The sequence below is a fragment of the Periplaneta americana genome, chromosome 2, assembly GCF_040183065.1.
Source record: "Periplaneta americana isolate PAMFEO1 chromosome 2, P.americana_PAMFEO1_priV1, whole genome shotgun sequence".
Classification (NCBI taxonomy): domain Eukaryota; kingdom Metazoa; phylum Arthropoda; class Insecta; order Blattodea; family Blattidae; genus Periplaneta; species Periplaneta americana.
In genome coordinates this window covers 168,137,710-168,154,549 of record NC_091118.1, presented here as the reverse complement: position 1 = coordinate 168,154,549, position 16,840 = coordinate 168,137,710, and the positions used below count along the sequence as shown (strand labels likewise).

At 36.9% G+C, this 16,840-nt stretch overlaps 1 protein-coding gene across 6 annotated transcripts in view; it reads right to left on the bottom strand.

Moving 5' to 3' along the window:
* LOC138694789 (adenomatous polyposis coli protein-like) overlaps window positions 1–16,840 on the bottom strand; it is a 531,541-nt gene that overhangs the window by 228,766 nt on the left and 285,935 nt on the right. For all 6 annotated transcript variants that reach the window (XM_069818859.1, XM_069818853.1, XM_069818852.1 and 3 more), the window contains one exon: window positions 6,978–7,071. In XM_069818859.1, coding sequence (XP_069674960.1) covers window positions 6,978–7,071 — 94 coding nt within the window. The remainder of the gene's footprint in view (window positions 1–6,977; window positions 7,072–16,840) is intronic.

Here is a 16,840-nt window from a genome sequence, read left to right as displayed (position 1 = left end):
GGCCCAAACGAACACAAAATGGCATTATCTCGTAAACAGTTACGAAGAAAACGTACAAAAAGTATTGTGTTATATTACTAGCAGTCGACAATTCCAGGACTTACTAAGGCAAAAATTTATATCTTTAATGTAACGTATAAATAGCAAGATTTTATTGCCGAAAATTGACACGCTGAATCACCGCTAAGCGGACTGTTACTTGCCCATGTCACTTTTCGAACAGCGCCGCACTAAATGGAACTTGTTTCCAGGCGTACACCCATTAATGTGCATTTATATATTTCAAATGATGCCTCTCACATGACTGGTTAGTGTGCCTATTGCTTAATCTATTTTTTTGTTATTATTTTGCCTATCCAAAATCGCATCGGCTGTGAAATTCAGACCAATTATTACATATTCATAAAATACAGGATTAAGTTACATAATACACAAGAAATACATTAATTAAATTAATCGCTAAAGGAGTGCAAAGACAACATCACGTAACTGAATTCTTTTGACATGTAATCCATTCACTCAACCCCATTACATAAATACATATGAATAGCCTACATAGTTTTCAAATGGCCGAAGCGTACACGCCATTGACCTAAGTGCAAAAGAGGAGAAATAAGACTCATATCCAAAGAGAGACTATTATGTTCATCCTGGAAACAAGTTACAAGTGTATGTCTCAGTTCTACTCTATTCAGAGCTGAATAAGAACACTCAGCAGTTACAAGTCAAGGAGTTGTAATGTGGAGAGGGGCCATGATACTAACCAAGGGTGACGACACAAAAAAGTTTAACTATTATTGCTCTCCTTCACTGGCGAGTTACGAAAGAGCAGTCACCCGGAAGGGGTTTTCTTTGGACTATTTCCATAGTTAGAAGAATGGCTGAGGAACATAACATTTTGAGGTTTGCGTTAGTCTCCGTTATCACGCGAGGAGGAGGACATCCAATCAGTCAAGTCGTTGCAACTGTCTATTCCAATTGACTATAAATATTCCCGGGGTAGAAAGGGACGTTACAGAGAAAACAAAAGAGGGAAGGAAAGACGAAGAATGGTATGTTAAAGAGACGTTCATAAGTGGCTATTACAATTGGCTGAAATCTTTCTTTGTTGTCTTCTAGCATGCGGTGTTGATGTTTTCATATTCTATTTAACTTATAAGCTAGAGGCACATGGCATGATTTTTGTGACTTCGCCTGAGACAACACAGAATATCATACTGACACCGAAAGATCATCTACACTCAAAGCGTGATTTGTACGTATTTATTCGCACCTACAGCACAATAACTTGTTTATTCGTATTTTCTTCTCGATAATTAGCAAATGGAAAATTAGCAGTAATATTCAACATTAAAAACATACGTATTGATCAATAGCAATCCACTCCCATAACAATCTGGATCAAAAGATATACGAGGAAGGAGAATTATCCATTTTAAGTTCTACCTACTCAAATAAAAATGTTGGTAGGCCTATAGTTAGTAAGGTTAAACGTTGGAAATCGTAAAATTCCTGAGAAAGAAATATGTCCAAATTCAGCCTTCACATCACAACAAATCATAATTTCTTTCTCTCTTTAAAATAATACAACTGACCAATTACCGAACTAGTCCATCACTGTGGAGTAACAGGGGGTTTGACCGTGAACGAACGGGCCGGGTTCAAATCCTGGTTGGGGCAAGTTATCTGTTGGGGTTTTTCCGCGGTTTTCCCTCAACCAATTGAAGCAGAAATGTTGGGTATCTTTCGGCGTAGAACTATCTTTCACCATTATCTGTATACATAAAATAAGTAGTATATACTGTATATCGTCGTTGTTCCTGCAATAACTCCTATGTGCAAAATATAAAATTTTTCAGTAGGAAGAAAAACAGATTTATTCATCCTGTAGCAGCCGTACATAGGAGACTGTGAATTCTTACATTTTCGAAAAAAAAATAATTACAAATAGGAGATTTTATTATTTGCTATATCACTATTTAAGTTATTTAATAGAGCAAAAATCTGAAATCGATAAATATGTCACATAGGAGTTATTGCAGGAACAACAACGATATATATATATATATATATATATATATATATATATACGTAGTATACCGAATAACTAAACTAAAACCCTAGCATATCACTTGGTATATTAGGGTTCTCTTGAGCGGATATTTAATAATGATAATGATGATAATAATAATAATAATAATAATAATAATAATAATAATAATAACTTTCGGAGTTGGACCTCGGACTTATTTCGCCATCATTAATACGCATATCATCATCATCATCATCATCATCATCATCATCATCATCATCATCATCATCATCATCATCATCATCACCACCCATACCATAGTCCCGATTAAGTTCACGGTGTGACGTACTATACTTGTACAAGAGCGCGCGCCGTACGGTTACCCAATCATTCACAGAATAGGAGTGGTAAGCACAATAAGCCTCATGCTGCAGTGCAAGCCTTCAGGTCGCTCCACCGTACAAGAGGAAAAGGCCAGCGAACTATAAATTGTGGCACTAGATCAACCAGCAAGTGATCTCTGAATTCAGTAATTTTATTTCTGACTTTGTTTGCAACGAGACTAATCCGCTCAGACTCGTGCAAAGGCCTACAGTAGAGGATTACACAGCGTTCAAACCAATTTCAGTAGCCATTATTATACACTGTGAATATAAAATCTCGATTCCCTTCGAAACAGCTGACACCAATATCGCATGCCAGCCATGAGAGGTTTATAACGGAGGGATGAACCCCACACGATGCGAGGAACTATAGCAAATGAAACTGTACTGGCGAATTGAATTCATGAACTTTTTCCAAATGCAACTACCCTACACTGCTTCAGAATCCCATCCTTACATTACGTGCCCCGATGCTATTTGTTTATAACTCGAATTAATATATTGTGCATACACACAAGAAAGTATTATTGTATATTGTTGGTAAAATAACACGTACAAAAATACAGACCTAATTCTTCCCTGAAGGAGTAAAAACTCGTGCTCAGGGAGTTACCTAAGCACATACTTAGCACAAATAAAGATAATTATTTGACACAAAATGGGTCAAGGAAAAAAATCATAGAGATAAATTACCACGGGTTACTTCAGCTTCTTGTCTATGCGGATAACGTGGATATGTTCGGAGAAAATCCACAAACGATTAGAGAAAACACGGAAATTTTACTTGAAGCATGTAAAGCGATAGGTTTGGAAGTACACCCCGAAAAGTCGAAGTATATGATTATGTCTTGTGACCAGAATATTCTACGAAATGGAAATATAAAAATTGGAGATTTATCTTTCGAAGAGGTGGAAAAATTCAAATATCTTGGAGCAACAGTAAGAAATACAAATGACACTCGGGAGAAAATTAAAAGCAGAATAAATATGGGAAATGCGTGTTATTATTCGGCTGAGAAGCTTTTGTCATCTAGTCTGTTGTCAAAAAATCTGAAAGTTAGAATTTATAAAAGTTATATTACCGGTTGTGAAACTTGGACTCTCACTTTGAGAGAGGAACAGAGATTAAGGGTGTTTGAGAATAAGGTTCTTAGGAAAATATTTGGGAATGAAAGGGATGAAGTTACAGGAGAATGGAGAAAGTTACATAACGCAGAACTGCATGCATTGTATTCTTCACGTGACATAATTAGGAAGATTAAATCCAGACGTTTGAGATGGGCAGGGCATGTAGCACGTATGGGCGAATCCAGAAATGCATATAGAGTGTTAGTTGGGAGGCCGGAGGGAAAAAGACCTTTGGGGAGGCAGAGACGTTGATGGGAGGATAATACTAAAACGGATTTGAGGGAGGTGGGATATGATTGAGAGTGGATTAATCTTGCACAGGATAGGGACTAATGGCAGACTTATGTGAGGGCGGCAATGAACCTCCGGGTTCCGACTACAATTATTAACAAGTGACCGTGGTTAAACGTGCGATTCGATAAATGTTGTGGATAGATGTCTGGGTACAGGTAAGCTCTCGCTTTTAGGGCGGGAAGTCATGTCATCTTTATGGTCCACCGTGTGCACGTCTTGATCGATCCGTTCCGCTGGATGGGAGTCGAGAGCGCAGAGCCGCGACCCCAACGCACTCACTGCGCCGCTGCTTGAGGTAGCTCTGCACAACCAGATCAACTGAATAAATTGTGCCGAGATTAGGAACCGGCCCGGCTCGGCCCGGCGCGGAGTGGGAGTGCGGGCGCTACACAAAGAACGTGAATCCTTACAAACCAGCTACTACTACACCCATGTGCAGGAGACGTACTCCTACACCAGCTGTCCGTTAAGAGAAATTCATACCACACACTGTTCAAACAGCATTAATATGTTTTATCTTTGTACTATATAACGACGATAAATCAATAGAACGCGGTTATGCATTGCTAGTTGTAGTAGCAGTTCTTGGGGTCGATTTCACCAAACATGTATTTAACTTTTAATTGTTACTTCAAATCTTTTTAATTGACACTTAAAGGGAGAATACATTTCATCAACACAAATTGGACTTTAAGCCCTCAAACTACATTTAAGTTAATTGTTCAATATTTGTTCATTTAAATAATTAATCCTGCATTAACGACAATAATTTTCATCATGGCGAAGACAAAGATGAACTTGATATCTGAAAATGATGATTTCTTACCAATAAGAGGGAGGATAATTTCCGAAAGAGAAGATTATTTTAATGTAACGGACGAAAAAGATTTGCAAATACGGTTTAGGCTAAGCAAGACGTAAATATTGTATATTTTGAATAGTATAGAAGGTGATTTAGAATGTTCAACTGATAGTTAAGTACCGTACTTCATAATATTATTTAAGTTATATACTGATTGCAGAAACGTTTAATCAATCTTCGGTTGCCTAAAATATAGTAACTAAAGTAATATGAATAACATATTTATCATGTAAGCCTAATATGAATAACGCAAATCCATGAAATCTTTCCATTTTACTTGTTGTATGGTATTTTCTTGCATCTATTTTCATATTATCCAATTTTGTCTTCAACATTGCTGAAGATATTGGGATGAGGTTTCCTTGCATTGAAATCTCTTTCTACTTAGTTCCAACCTTTCTTCTTTCCTTCTAAAGTCTACCCATCCGTATTCTTGTTTTCTATGATTTTGATATGTTTTAAGGTTACCTCTGTATATGACGACATTTTATTATCGTAACATACCAAAATATGAACTGAGTATATAGATCACAGCACATGGCCTTCGAAATTACAAAATACAACTTCTATTATTTAGGCCTGTACTAGTATGCTAAATCACCGAAGAGCGATATGTCGTCTCGTGCTGGGAAATCATGTATCGTCAGAAAATCGGTTATATTCGGTATAACTCGGCAACATTCGTAATCGTCAGGAATCAGCAAACACAAAAATCACACTGTGTTACAAAACGCCATTACCTGTGAAACCGATTTTTCCGAAGCTATCACAGTTCGGAGTTGTAACGACAAAATGTTGCGATATCTCACCACAACTTCTTACGGTCATCAAATCGTAAACCAACCAATACATTGGTACAATCGACCTGTCATACCATGTGATTCCAGCGCCGTCAATAGGCCTATAGCAAAATCTGGAGACTTGCTAACAATTTTCTTCGCGATATTTTATATTTTATATTGTATAAATGTGATTCAGCAATAATTTTAGATAAACTATAAACATATCTATTGATGACAGCCTAGATCATATATGAGTAGCTTAATATCAAAGACGGACATCTGACTTCAATCGAAATTTAGATAGCTGTGGTATTTTATACAATTTTTCATGCTCTTTCCAGTTATTGTGAAACCATATGCAAACTCTAACACTATATTTATAAAATAAATTGTGTTAAATGTAACAAAGAACACTGTGAATTAAAAAATTGCCTCTAGAGCAAAACTATGGAGAGGACAGATGTCCGTCTTTGATATTAAGCTACTCATATATAACAGATAGCTCATCCCTGTGTTAAAATCGGTAGAACTTTGAAGAGAACAACCGCTGGGATCGCCACCCGTCCGTCGAAAACAAACACAAGATGGCAGTACAGTCGCCAATCCAATTCAAATGGGAATTATGACGTGACTTCTTATGTAACAATTAGATGGCAGCATTATAAACCTGACAAAAGTTGTTACCGTCAAAGCCTACAAGGGCGAGCAATCTGGGTATATATGATCTAGGATGACAGTAACACTACGGCAACTTTAGCTCTGTTCTTTAGCGATTTTTTTTTTGTAAATTGTCGTTGGCAACTTTGCATAATACAAATTCCTGTTTGTACATTTTTTTTATCTGATTCTTGAAGATTCTCAAACTTTTACAAACTAATAAGATTGCATTGCGTAACAGAGTTTACAAGGATTTGTTATGGTTTTCTTGTTATTTGTATGTTAACACTGTGAAAAGGACCTCAGGCGTTATCAACAAGAGCCTGAAGGGCGAAGTCGGTAAGTTGCTGTGGGCCACCACCATGTGGTGTGGTGGTGTTAAATGCTGCGCAATGTGTAACCACACGAATTATGAAGGGCATAGTCTGGACCTTCCTTATACTGAATTTGATACACTTAGGGCAGTAATCTCCGTCCAGAGCTGGTTAAGTAAGCAAAATTTAATTTTAACCATCGTTTATGTGTTTATATAGGACGTACCATAAACAGGTAATGCATATAGGTCTATACAAATGTAGCAACATGGGAAAGGGTCACGTTATACGCGCAGTAATTACTGTAAGTTCTTTCTCGTAAAAAGGTACAAAACACACAGAAGAAGTGTACGTTCAGTTCGTAGTTCTTCTTTACTCAATAAATTAATTTCGCAATAAACAGTAATAAATTAGTGTTCAGCTGGTATCAAGACCCCAGATTAAAAGACAGTAATAAAAATTGTTGAGGCCGGTAGACATCTGGCATATTTATCTTACAAGATGAGGCGAAGTCGCACAGCTTACCGTGTCTGAACGCGAACTGCGGGCGCTCTTCCTGCTCCATCCCAACGAGTGAGCACCGGCAGCCGAGTCTTCTCCAACAGGGGTCGACACAGACCTGTGGGCATCAAGAAGTTAATTGAAATACAGTAGAAATAGGCCTACTAAAGGCTGGTTCACAATAAACCGGGAACGGAAACGCCAACGAGAACGAGAACGGAAATAATGTTAAAATAAATGTATTTAAATGTGAACATTCACAATAGTTCATTGTGAATCCTCACATTTAAATACATTTATTTTAACAATATTTCCGTTCTCGTTCTCGTTGCCGTTTCCGTTCCCGGTTTATTGTGAACCAGCCTTTATTCTAAATAGCGAAAACGTAATTCGTTAACTTCCCCTACAAAGGAAACTTTCACATTAACCTAACATCCTCGATTGTGTAGTAAGTACCATGCCTGGAAACAAGATTCACGGGTTGAAACCAGGATTTAAGCCACAGTCGCATCTGTCGCATTTTGCTACTCGACTTCTAAAAGTGAAACAAACATTGAATGTAAATGTGCAAAAATGCAAAAATCACATGGACTTCAGAAACGAAGATGGTAATGAAGAAAATTAAATCAGAGATGTGTTTGAACTAATCTGGATTTAAATGAAATGCTAATCGCATGGGCATGTTCAAAAAGAGTTGTTCAGGAATTGATTTCAAAGAGTTGGTGCAATTCACGTAAGTTAAGTGAACAGATTCTTCTAATTGATTTATATAATTCCATCGCATAATGTAAATTGTGAGCCAGGATGTAGTTACAGGACTCTTGTAAAAACTGGAATTATAAACCGTCTTTCAGTACAAAGAGTTAACATTATGCTAACAATCTTTAAGGGCCTGCTAGTAAAGAGTTTCAATGTTTGAAGTGCCCATAAAATAACGTATTTTAATGTGATGTAAATTCAGCAGTAATTGATTCTAAACATACCTACATCTAATGATTTACTTACATAAGTATATCTAAAGTGTGGTAAGATAGATTGAAAGTAATAAAACTCCAAGAAACAAATCACATAACTTTTTGTTTCTGCATACTTCATTAATTTTATCTTTCTGTATAATTATTTATAATAATGCACAAGCATTTCGCAATTTGCACAAATATCATTTTTCATTTGTGCATTTTTGCGACAATTCTTTATTTTCTAGCTTAAACCCTGGTTGAAACCCGGCCGAGGGCGGTGAATATTAAAGGGCGATAAAATCCTTAGCATGCCTTCCTCTCAGAGGAAAAAGAAACCGGGGGCTCCGTGAAATAATTTTACGACACGTACGACATGCTGTCCCTGATAGAGAATTCCGGATAAAACTTGTCGGTAACTTCTGGCCAATGTTGAATTTCGATCTGAATAACCTCAACATTTGAAAGAGTCATTCAATGAACTACTACCGCCATCAATAGCCACTACAGCCTACGTATTTCTTCTCACTAGGTATGGAGGGGGGGGGGGAAGTTACTTAGAAAATGATCGTCACAATTTCCTCACTTATTCTCCTGTCACTCTTCATGTTCCCGTGTTCCCTTGTTATCCTTGTATTACTGTTGTTCTCCTTGTTTTGTTCGTGTTGTTTTCCTTGTTTTCAAACTTGTTCCCCTTGTTCTTCTTGTATGTCCCTTGTTCTTTTTGTATCACTCTAGTTCTTGTGTTCTCCTGGTTCTCCTTGTCTTCTCATTGTTCTCCTCGTATTGCCATTGTTCTTGTTTTCCCTTTATCTCTATTATATTATATTCTCCTCTCTTCCAGTTATCTTTTTATATACACTTTTAAAACAATGAAACGAAAATAACGTCTTTAATATTGTTATCCCTTGGCAATATTTTAACCTAGAACTGTGGGATTCACACATTTTCGTCAATAAATTAGTTAACGGCGATTTGTCAACTGCACAATTATGTAGAGTCGGTTGAAATGATAGCGATGATGCCGAGGACTCGTCCTGGAATTATAGTATCCTCGTTTAATTAATACCCAGTCACTATCAAAGCGAATCTCAAGAGATAAGATAAGAGTTTGTTTATTGACTAGGCCTTCTTAAATACCGATCCAATCACAAGAAGCTGTAACATAATACATTTATTTAGTCCTGACAGTCTCCGGCGATGTGCGCCTGGGTCACGAGTCCATTTAGTTACGCCAAGGGGTGTTTGGATTATTCCCTCGCTTGCCTTCGAAGCGATCGGATGTTATGCGTACTGAAGAACGGTATGTTTCCAGTACAATTAAGCTGTACTGCATTCCTTTACCTACCGCTCGCCCTTATCTCTACTGCTTAACTCTCCCCACTTCTCCTATTACTTCCCGTCTTTCGAGTCGCTGAGCTGTCAGGACTAAATAATTGGTCTGTGCCCATGATGCATTATTATTTTCAAATGACATGCTCATATCAACTCCACGAGGAGTATAAAATAACGTTGTCATATTTAGAGTTGATTGATGACGACAAAAAAGGTTTATACATAAAACTGCATACACATACAGGTTTCCAGAGCGAATGGCTCATGTTGTATGTAACAAAAAACTAGTCTAATATTTTATTGGTAGAAAGTTCATAGTTTTTTTTTCAGAAAAAATGTTTTTTTTTTTTTTCCAAATGTTTAACAATCTCTTATTCGGTAACTATTTCGAGGAGGATAGTGATTTTTGTCCATATCGATAGGAAATCTAATAAAGAATAGGCCTAATTTATCCCTCTGGCGTATTTCAATAGCGTGCATGATTTTCGTGTAAATTTAATTTTAAAAAACTCTAAATTCAAGCCACTGCACAATGCGAGCAAGTGGCAACGTCTTGGCAGAAAGCAGCTTAGCAGCTGATCTACCGACACTCAACAAGTTCGTTGATCTCTTACATCTGTATCACGAGCAGAGTGTGTTAGCGACGATGTTGCCGGACTGCTGAAACTTCAAACTTTCTAATTAACCGTGCATTTAATCAAAAAACGTAATATAGGTTACCTGTTCATTTACGTGTACACTATCGTCCCTTCCAATCTGCAAAGTTATTTCACTTCCACAATGTATATACACGCAACTGTAGACTATTTGGAATTATTCATTATAATTAATGAAATAATAATAATAATAATAATAATAATGATAATAATAATAACAATTTTTAAAAGAAACAATTTGTGTTTAACTAATATAAATAAAATTTATAAAGGACAATGTTAAAACACACTACTAAAATGCTTTTAATCGCTGCAAATTTTGGTAGACAGTCAATCTCAATATCCGCGAGTATATTTATGCAATAATATTCTAACTATAGCAAGTATCCGTCACCTCCAGCTTCTAATCTGTTTAACAGAAACAGTAACTTGACGCTGGTACAACCGGATGTAGATAAGAAGCAACACCAAAAAAAAAAAACAAAGTAATGCTGTGCAAGAGCTATAAACTCGTACAAATGATTAAAACTGAAGAATTTCACGCCGTTCAACGTGATACGAGAGTAATGGACTTTTACAATGTATCTACATTTAGAAACATCAGACGTTTCGGAACTACGTGCTGGCTCCTAATACTTCAAGGAGAAAACCGTGTCAGATCCCTTACGAAGAGCTATTCTCCAGGACTACTGGTCTCCAACTAGGAGATTAACCGTGGAAGGAATGTGCTTACTATTGCGTCATCTATTGAAGCGAAGTAGGTAGATAATATTACCGTTATAACATCAGATTAAAAAACATGCGCTCTCCTGCATATGTTATTTCCTGTATGGAGGGATTAAAAGACCAGGAGATTAACCGTGATCTAATTTTGTAACTAGGGTAGTATAAATATGTTTGTATCAGTGTTATCGTTTGTGCTTTGAGAGTCAGCCAATGGAGATGCGTGTACCCACGTGTGTGACCTTATGACATCAACATTCATTCACAGCATTGCTCCGCTGCATCTCATTCCCCTGATAAATCGTATTACTGAGAAAAACCGCCTGCAACATGGCTCCTAGAAAGATCAGCAAAACAGTAAATAATTTGAATATATTATTTTGTTGTTTAGTCTTAGTCAACTATCCAAAGACAGGTCTGAACCCTACAAGTGATACCAGCAAAGTACACTTATGAAGCAACTACGCCAGGAGATAATGAGGTAGGGTGGCCAGTTCATTTCTCCCTCAATTGCACACATCGCCGATTAGCTACTGTATATGATATAGGTCTTAATGTAACTGTGTAACCAAAAAGCTGAAGGAAAGAGGAAAGAAGAGAAAATAAACATTACAGCCTGGAAAACACATCCGTGTTAATATCAGCCACCAGCAATTAAACTAAAGCACTGCTTTACGTCTAAACGTGATGGAGGGGAAAAACATTCGACGGGCTCTGCACACTTGAGGTTATATCCCCAACGGGATAAGTGCATCAAGCGACCCCTGGGCGTGACAGCGATATGATAGCATTATTGCGGTTTTACGTCCATAAATTCCTAAATGTATACATATACACAAGTGTAGAATGTTAAATGAACCGAAACTACACGGACCCTTGTTTACATTACATAGACAATTTGCTAGCATACAGTAATAAATATTGAATGCGCATGTACTATGTAGTTACCGGCACCAAAAATCGTAAAATGAACGCGCATTTTAAACCCTTCGCATCAGGCAGACTATTAGCCTAACGTCCATTTTATCCGTTTTCCAACCATGTGATGTCATGAAAGAATGCGATCTGAAAACGAGAAACTTTAATGAAACCCACGCCACGTTACAAAGTACGAGAGTCGATTCCAACATGTCTATATGGTCAGCCATTTCGCCTAAAAATATTATATATACCATTATTAAGCCTTACAACTGTGTATTAATTTCAAACAGGCTATAAAAAACGGCTGCAGCTGAGTGATGAACGTCACAGCCAATATTCGTGAAGCCTAGATTCCAATTATATTTCTTCCAGTTCCTTCGTTTGTTTCATTTGTTCTCGCCTGTGGCTGACAGATAATGAAATACATGTCCATGAAAGTTAGAAATAATTGGATTCCAGTCATCATATCATGAACTTATTATTGACATGCTTATAAGAGAAGAGTTTTTTAATTCTAATTTAATTTTACGCGAGTACGTCTATGATCGAGGTACAGCTGATGAGAAAATCTAACATTTTTAACATAAAACGAAGTTCAAGTCTCACCACATGCCAACATATGCATGCTGCTATTGGCCTATATCCAGTTCTGCGTAATATATTTTCAAATGAATAAGAGACGATGTTATCTAATAAACAACTACCTAGCGCGTCTGGTAGCGAAACCAGGTGGCCCGGGTTCGATTCCCGATCGGGGCAAGTTACCTGGTTGACGTTTTTTCCGGGATGTTCCCTCCACCCAATATGAGAAAATGCCGGGTAACTTTCGGTGCTGGACCTCGGACTCATTTCACCGCCATTATCACCTTCACCTCATTCAGACGCTAAATAACAAAATATGTTGATAGAGCGTCGTAAAATTAATCAACAAAAAATAAATAAACAACTACCGTTATCTGCATATAGAGTGGAAGTGAAATAGTTTTACAGACTTTCAGAACGAATAGCTCATGTTGTATGTACACAAAAAACTATCAAATTGGTGGAAAGTTCATAGTTCCCCCCCCCCTCCAAATATTTAACAACCTCTTATTCGGTAACTATTGCGAGTAGGATAGTGATTTTTTGTTCACATCGATAAGAAATCTAATAAAAAATAATTTATCCCTCTGGCGTATTTCAATAGCGTGGGCGGGTTTCGTGTAAATTAAATTTTAGAAGCACAGAGATTCACTTTCGAGAGATTACAAAACTTTGTGACCCTAAAGTTTCTAGCAACAATGTATACAGGGTGTTAAAAATATCCAAAAAATTTTAGGAGGTGATAGTATGTATTAAAACAAGAAAAAAATGTCTAATAAACATGGGTCCTACAACACACACTTTCTGAGATCCGAACACTTGTTCAATGTGACGTCCATTCATGGCAATGTATTCCTCTGTCCTTCGGCGTAAGGAAACATGCACTCTTTGAAACTGACCTGGTTGTTCTTGATAACCAGAAGTCTAGGGGATTTAGATTTGAGGAACGAGCAGGCCAAGGTGTGGTACCTCCCCAATCAATCCAGCGGTCCTGAAATGTCAGTCAGGTGTTCACGCTCATTGCGGAAAAAATGTGGTGGTGTGCCACCATGCATGAACCACATCTGTAGTCTTTGCTGACATGGCACATACTCCAGCAAGGTAAGCAATACGTTAATAAGAAAGTCCTGATAATTATCCCCAGTTAATCTCTGTGGTAGCACGTATGGCCCTTAATCTATCACCAAGATCGCCTGCCCATACGTTGATTAAGAATCGGTGCTGATGCCTTGTTTCTTCAAGTGCATGGGAATTTTTATCAGCCCACACATGCTGATTACGAAAATTCACAATACCATCTCTACTGAACTCTGCTCATATCCGCAACCAAACTTTTGTTTTCAGTATTCCTTGCGACATATCAGTAGGCCTAGTCCATGCCAGGAATGTCAACTACGGTATGATTATCTGGTAGTCTGCTGCATTGTAGGGCAGAAAAATGTATTGCCATAAATATACGTCACATTGAGCACTTCCTATGAACAAATGTTCAGATCTTAGGAAGTATGTGTTGTAGGACCCATGTTTATTGAATACTAGCCGTACCCGTGCGCTCCGCTGCACCCCTTAGAAATAAATATAAAGTAATTACATAATTAAAATAGGACATTTGATCCAGGGAACATTCGTGTTTGATAGAAGGATAAATCGTTTAATATGTTACTTAATTTAAATTGCATCCAAATAATTAAAATGCGATCATTTTGGTCCAGAGACGCTCATTTGGTGCAATGACAATTCCTTTAACATGTTTCTTAATTTTTATTACATGCAACCATAGCTTAATGAAGATTGACATCATTTAGATTTAATGTGTATATTTTATTTTACTTGTTATAGGTTTCCATTCAATAATGGTAATAACTTAATTTTAACCCTTGTTTTCTACATATTCAGTAAATGGCGCTTGGCCCACTATGGTTCTGAACCCTTCAAATAACTTAAATTATATTATATAATATTACATATTATATTATATTATATTATATTATATTATATTATATTATATCAGAAGTCACTGTAATAACATTACAGCATTATGTCCATCTAGAGAAACTACACTTTACAATGGTGAAATAATTAATTATACAAATCGGTTAATTTAGCTTCCGATATTACTTCATACAAACACAGAAACATTCTCTGTAGGCTATCTTTCATAGCTTTCGATTGTTGCTGTCCAAGGCCCCTTATAGACGAAGTCATTTGTTTTTTAATTCATTACACGGCCTTAGATGGCAGTTATTTTAATTTTAAAACTCATTTATCTCATTAAATATCAGTCCTATCAAAATTTTTCACGGAATAAAACTTATCGCAAATTATTTTTAAAGAAACTTTTATGTAACATTTTTCACAAAAATTAATAATAAGCGAAATATTTAGATTTATTTAATTCAGGCCACCTTATAACCCCCCTTTTAAATAATGTATTTTGAATGCCATATAGCCTAAAATCTAAATTACAACGAAGTTAATTTATATTCCAATTTTCATCGAAATCCGTTCAGCCATTATCGCGTGAAAAGGTAACAAACATACAGACAGACAGACAGACAGACAGACATACAAACAAAAATGTCAAAAAAGCGATTTTTGGTTTCAGGGTGGTTAATTATATATGTTAGGAACAATTATTTTTGAAAAATCGAAAATTACCAGAAAAATCTCGGCTACAGATTTATTAGATTAGATTAGATTAGATTTATTTATTTAACCTGGTAGAGATAAGGCCGTCAGGCCTTCTCTGCCCCTCTACCAGGGGATTACAACTATAACATGAACAATAAGATTACAATTAATATTAAATTTACAATTACAATTACAATTACAATAAAAATTAAAGTACGACAAGAATACCTGATTAATGAAAGCTAGACATTTTATCATAGAAGTTAAGAACAAAGAATATTTTTGTATTTACAAAATTACAAATTAAACCTACAATAACAAAATTCTATAGTGATGAAATTACCGGATATTGAGATATTTTGTGGTAGATTAAAAGAACTATTTACAAGAAACCATGTCTGAACGAGTCTCAATTACTGACCAAGTGCCTAGTAAGTTTGCGTTTGAATTGAATTTTATTTCGACAGTCCCTGATGCTAGCAGGTAACGAATTCCAGAGTCTTGGCAGGGCTATTGTGAAAGAGGATGAGTATGAGGAGGTGCGATGGGATGGTATTGTTAGTATTGTTTCATGGCGAGAGCGTGTGTTCAGATTGTGGTGGGAAGAAAGGTAAGTGAAGCGAGATGACAGGTACGAAGGAATAGAAGAGTTCAAGATTTCGAAGAGAAAGAGAAGTGAATGTAAATTTCTTTTCTTATCTAGTTTAAGCCAACCTATTGCTTCCAGGGATGGGGTAATATGATCATATTTACGAACATTGCTTACAAAACGTACACACAAATTATGAGCACGTTGAAGTTTCATTTTGTTGTCGCTGGAAAGGTCAGTCAGTAAAATGTCAGCATAGTCAAAATGGGGAAATACAAGGGTCTGCACAAGGGACTTTTTTAAGCAAGAGGGAAGATGAACATTTATCCTTTTTAGCACATGAATAATAGAATATACTTTTCTGCAGGTTTCTGTGATTTGCATGTCCCAGTTGAGATTATTATCCATGTGAATGCCAAGATTTTTTACCGAAGAACTGAAAGGGATATGCATTGTACTTACTTTAACGGGGGAAATGTCGAGGTGCTTTACAGCGTCGGTTTGCCGTTTGTGTCCTAATATGATTGCTTGTGTCTTTCCAGGATTGATATTAAGATGGAATTTCTTTGTCCATGTCACAATCGAGTCAATGTCTTTGTTCAATTTATCTATAGCGTCATTTATTCGATCTAAGCGGGAAGAGATGTAGCATTGAAGGTCGTCAGCATACAAGTGATAGTTACAATGCCTTACATGAGATGTAATATCACTGACATATATCGTGAACAACAATGGTCCGAGTACCGAACCCTGTGGTATACCTGATGTTATGTTAAACCAGGAAGAGCTTCGATTCCCGGATACAACACATTGTTGTCTTTCCCGTAAGTAGGATTCGAACCAACTCACAGCAGTCTCTGACAAATGCAGATTTCTCAATTTATGGGTGAGCAGGTCGAAATTTACAGAGTTGAAAGCTTTGCTAAGGTCAAGAAGTGTTAGTATTGTTACTTTATTAGAGTCGATTGCTTCACGAATGTCTTCTGTCACTTTAAGTAGAGCAGTGCTTGTGTTGTGTCCAGCTCTGAAACCTGACTGATACTTGTCGAATAGTTTGTGTTCGTTCATGTAGTTAGTAATTTGTCTGTGTACGATTCTTTCCAGTGCTTTTGATATGGCTGGCAGGATACTGATTGGTCTATAGTCGTTCGGGTCGGTGGGAACTTTGACTTTTGGAAGAGGAAGAACGAAAGCTTGCTTCCATATTTTAGGGAAAGTTGAAGTGATTAAGGAACTATTGAATATGTGTGCAATTGTAGGTATTACTATGTCTTGTATTTTCTGTATGAGTAATATGCTAATGTTGTCTGGCCCTTGAGCTTTCGTCTTGATGCGTCGGATGGCTTTCATTACGTCAATAGGAGTGACGTCAGTAAAATAGAATTTGTCTCGAGTTGGGGGAGCTGAGTCAGGCAAAACTGTGTCTTGTTTCGTTGTGTTGTTTAAGGTCGGGTCCTTTACAAAGTGTTCGTTCAATCGGTCAAGTGGGATGGG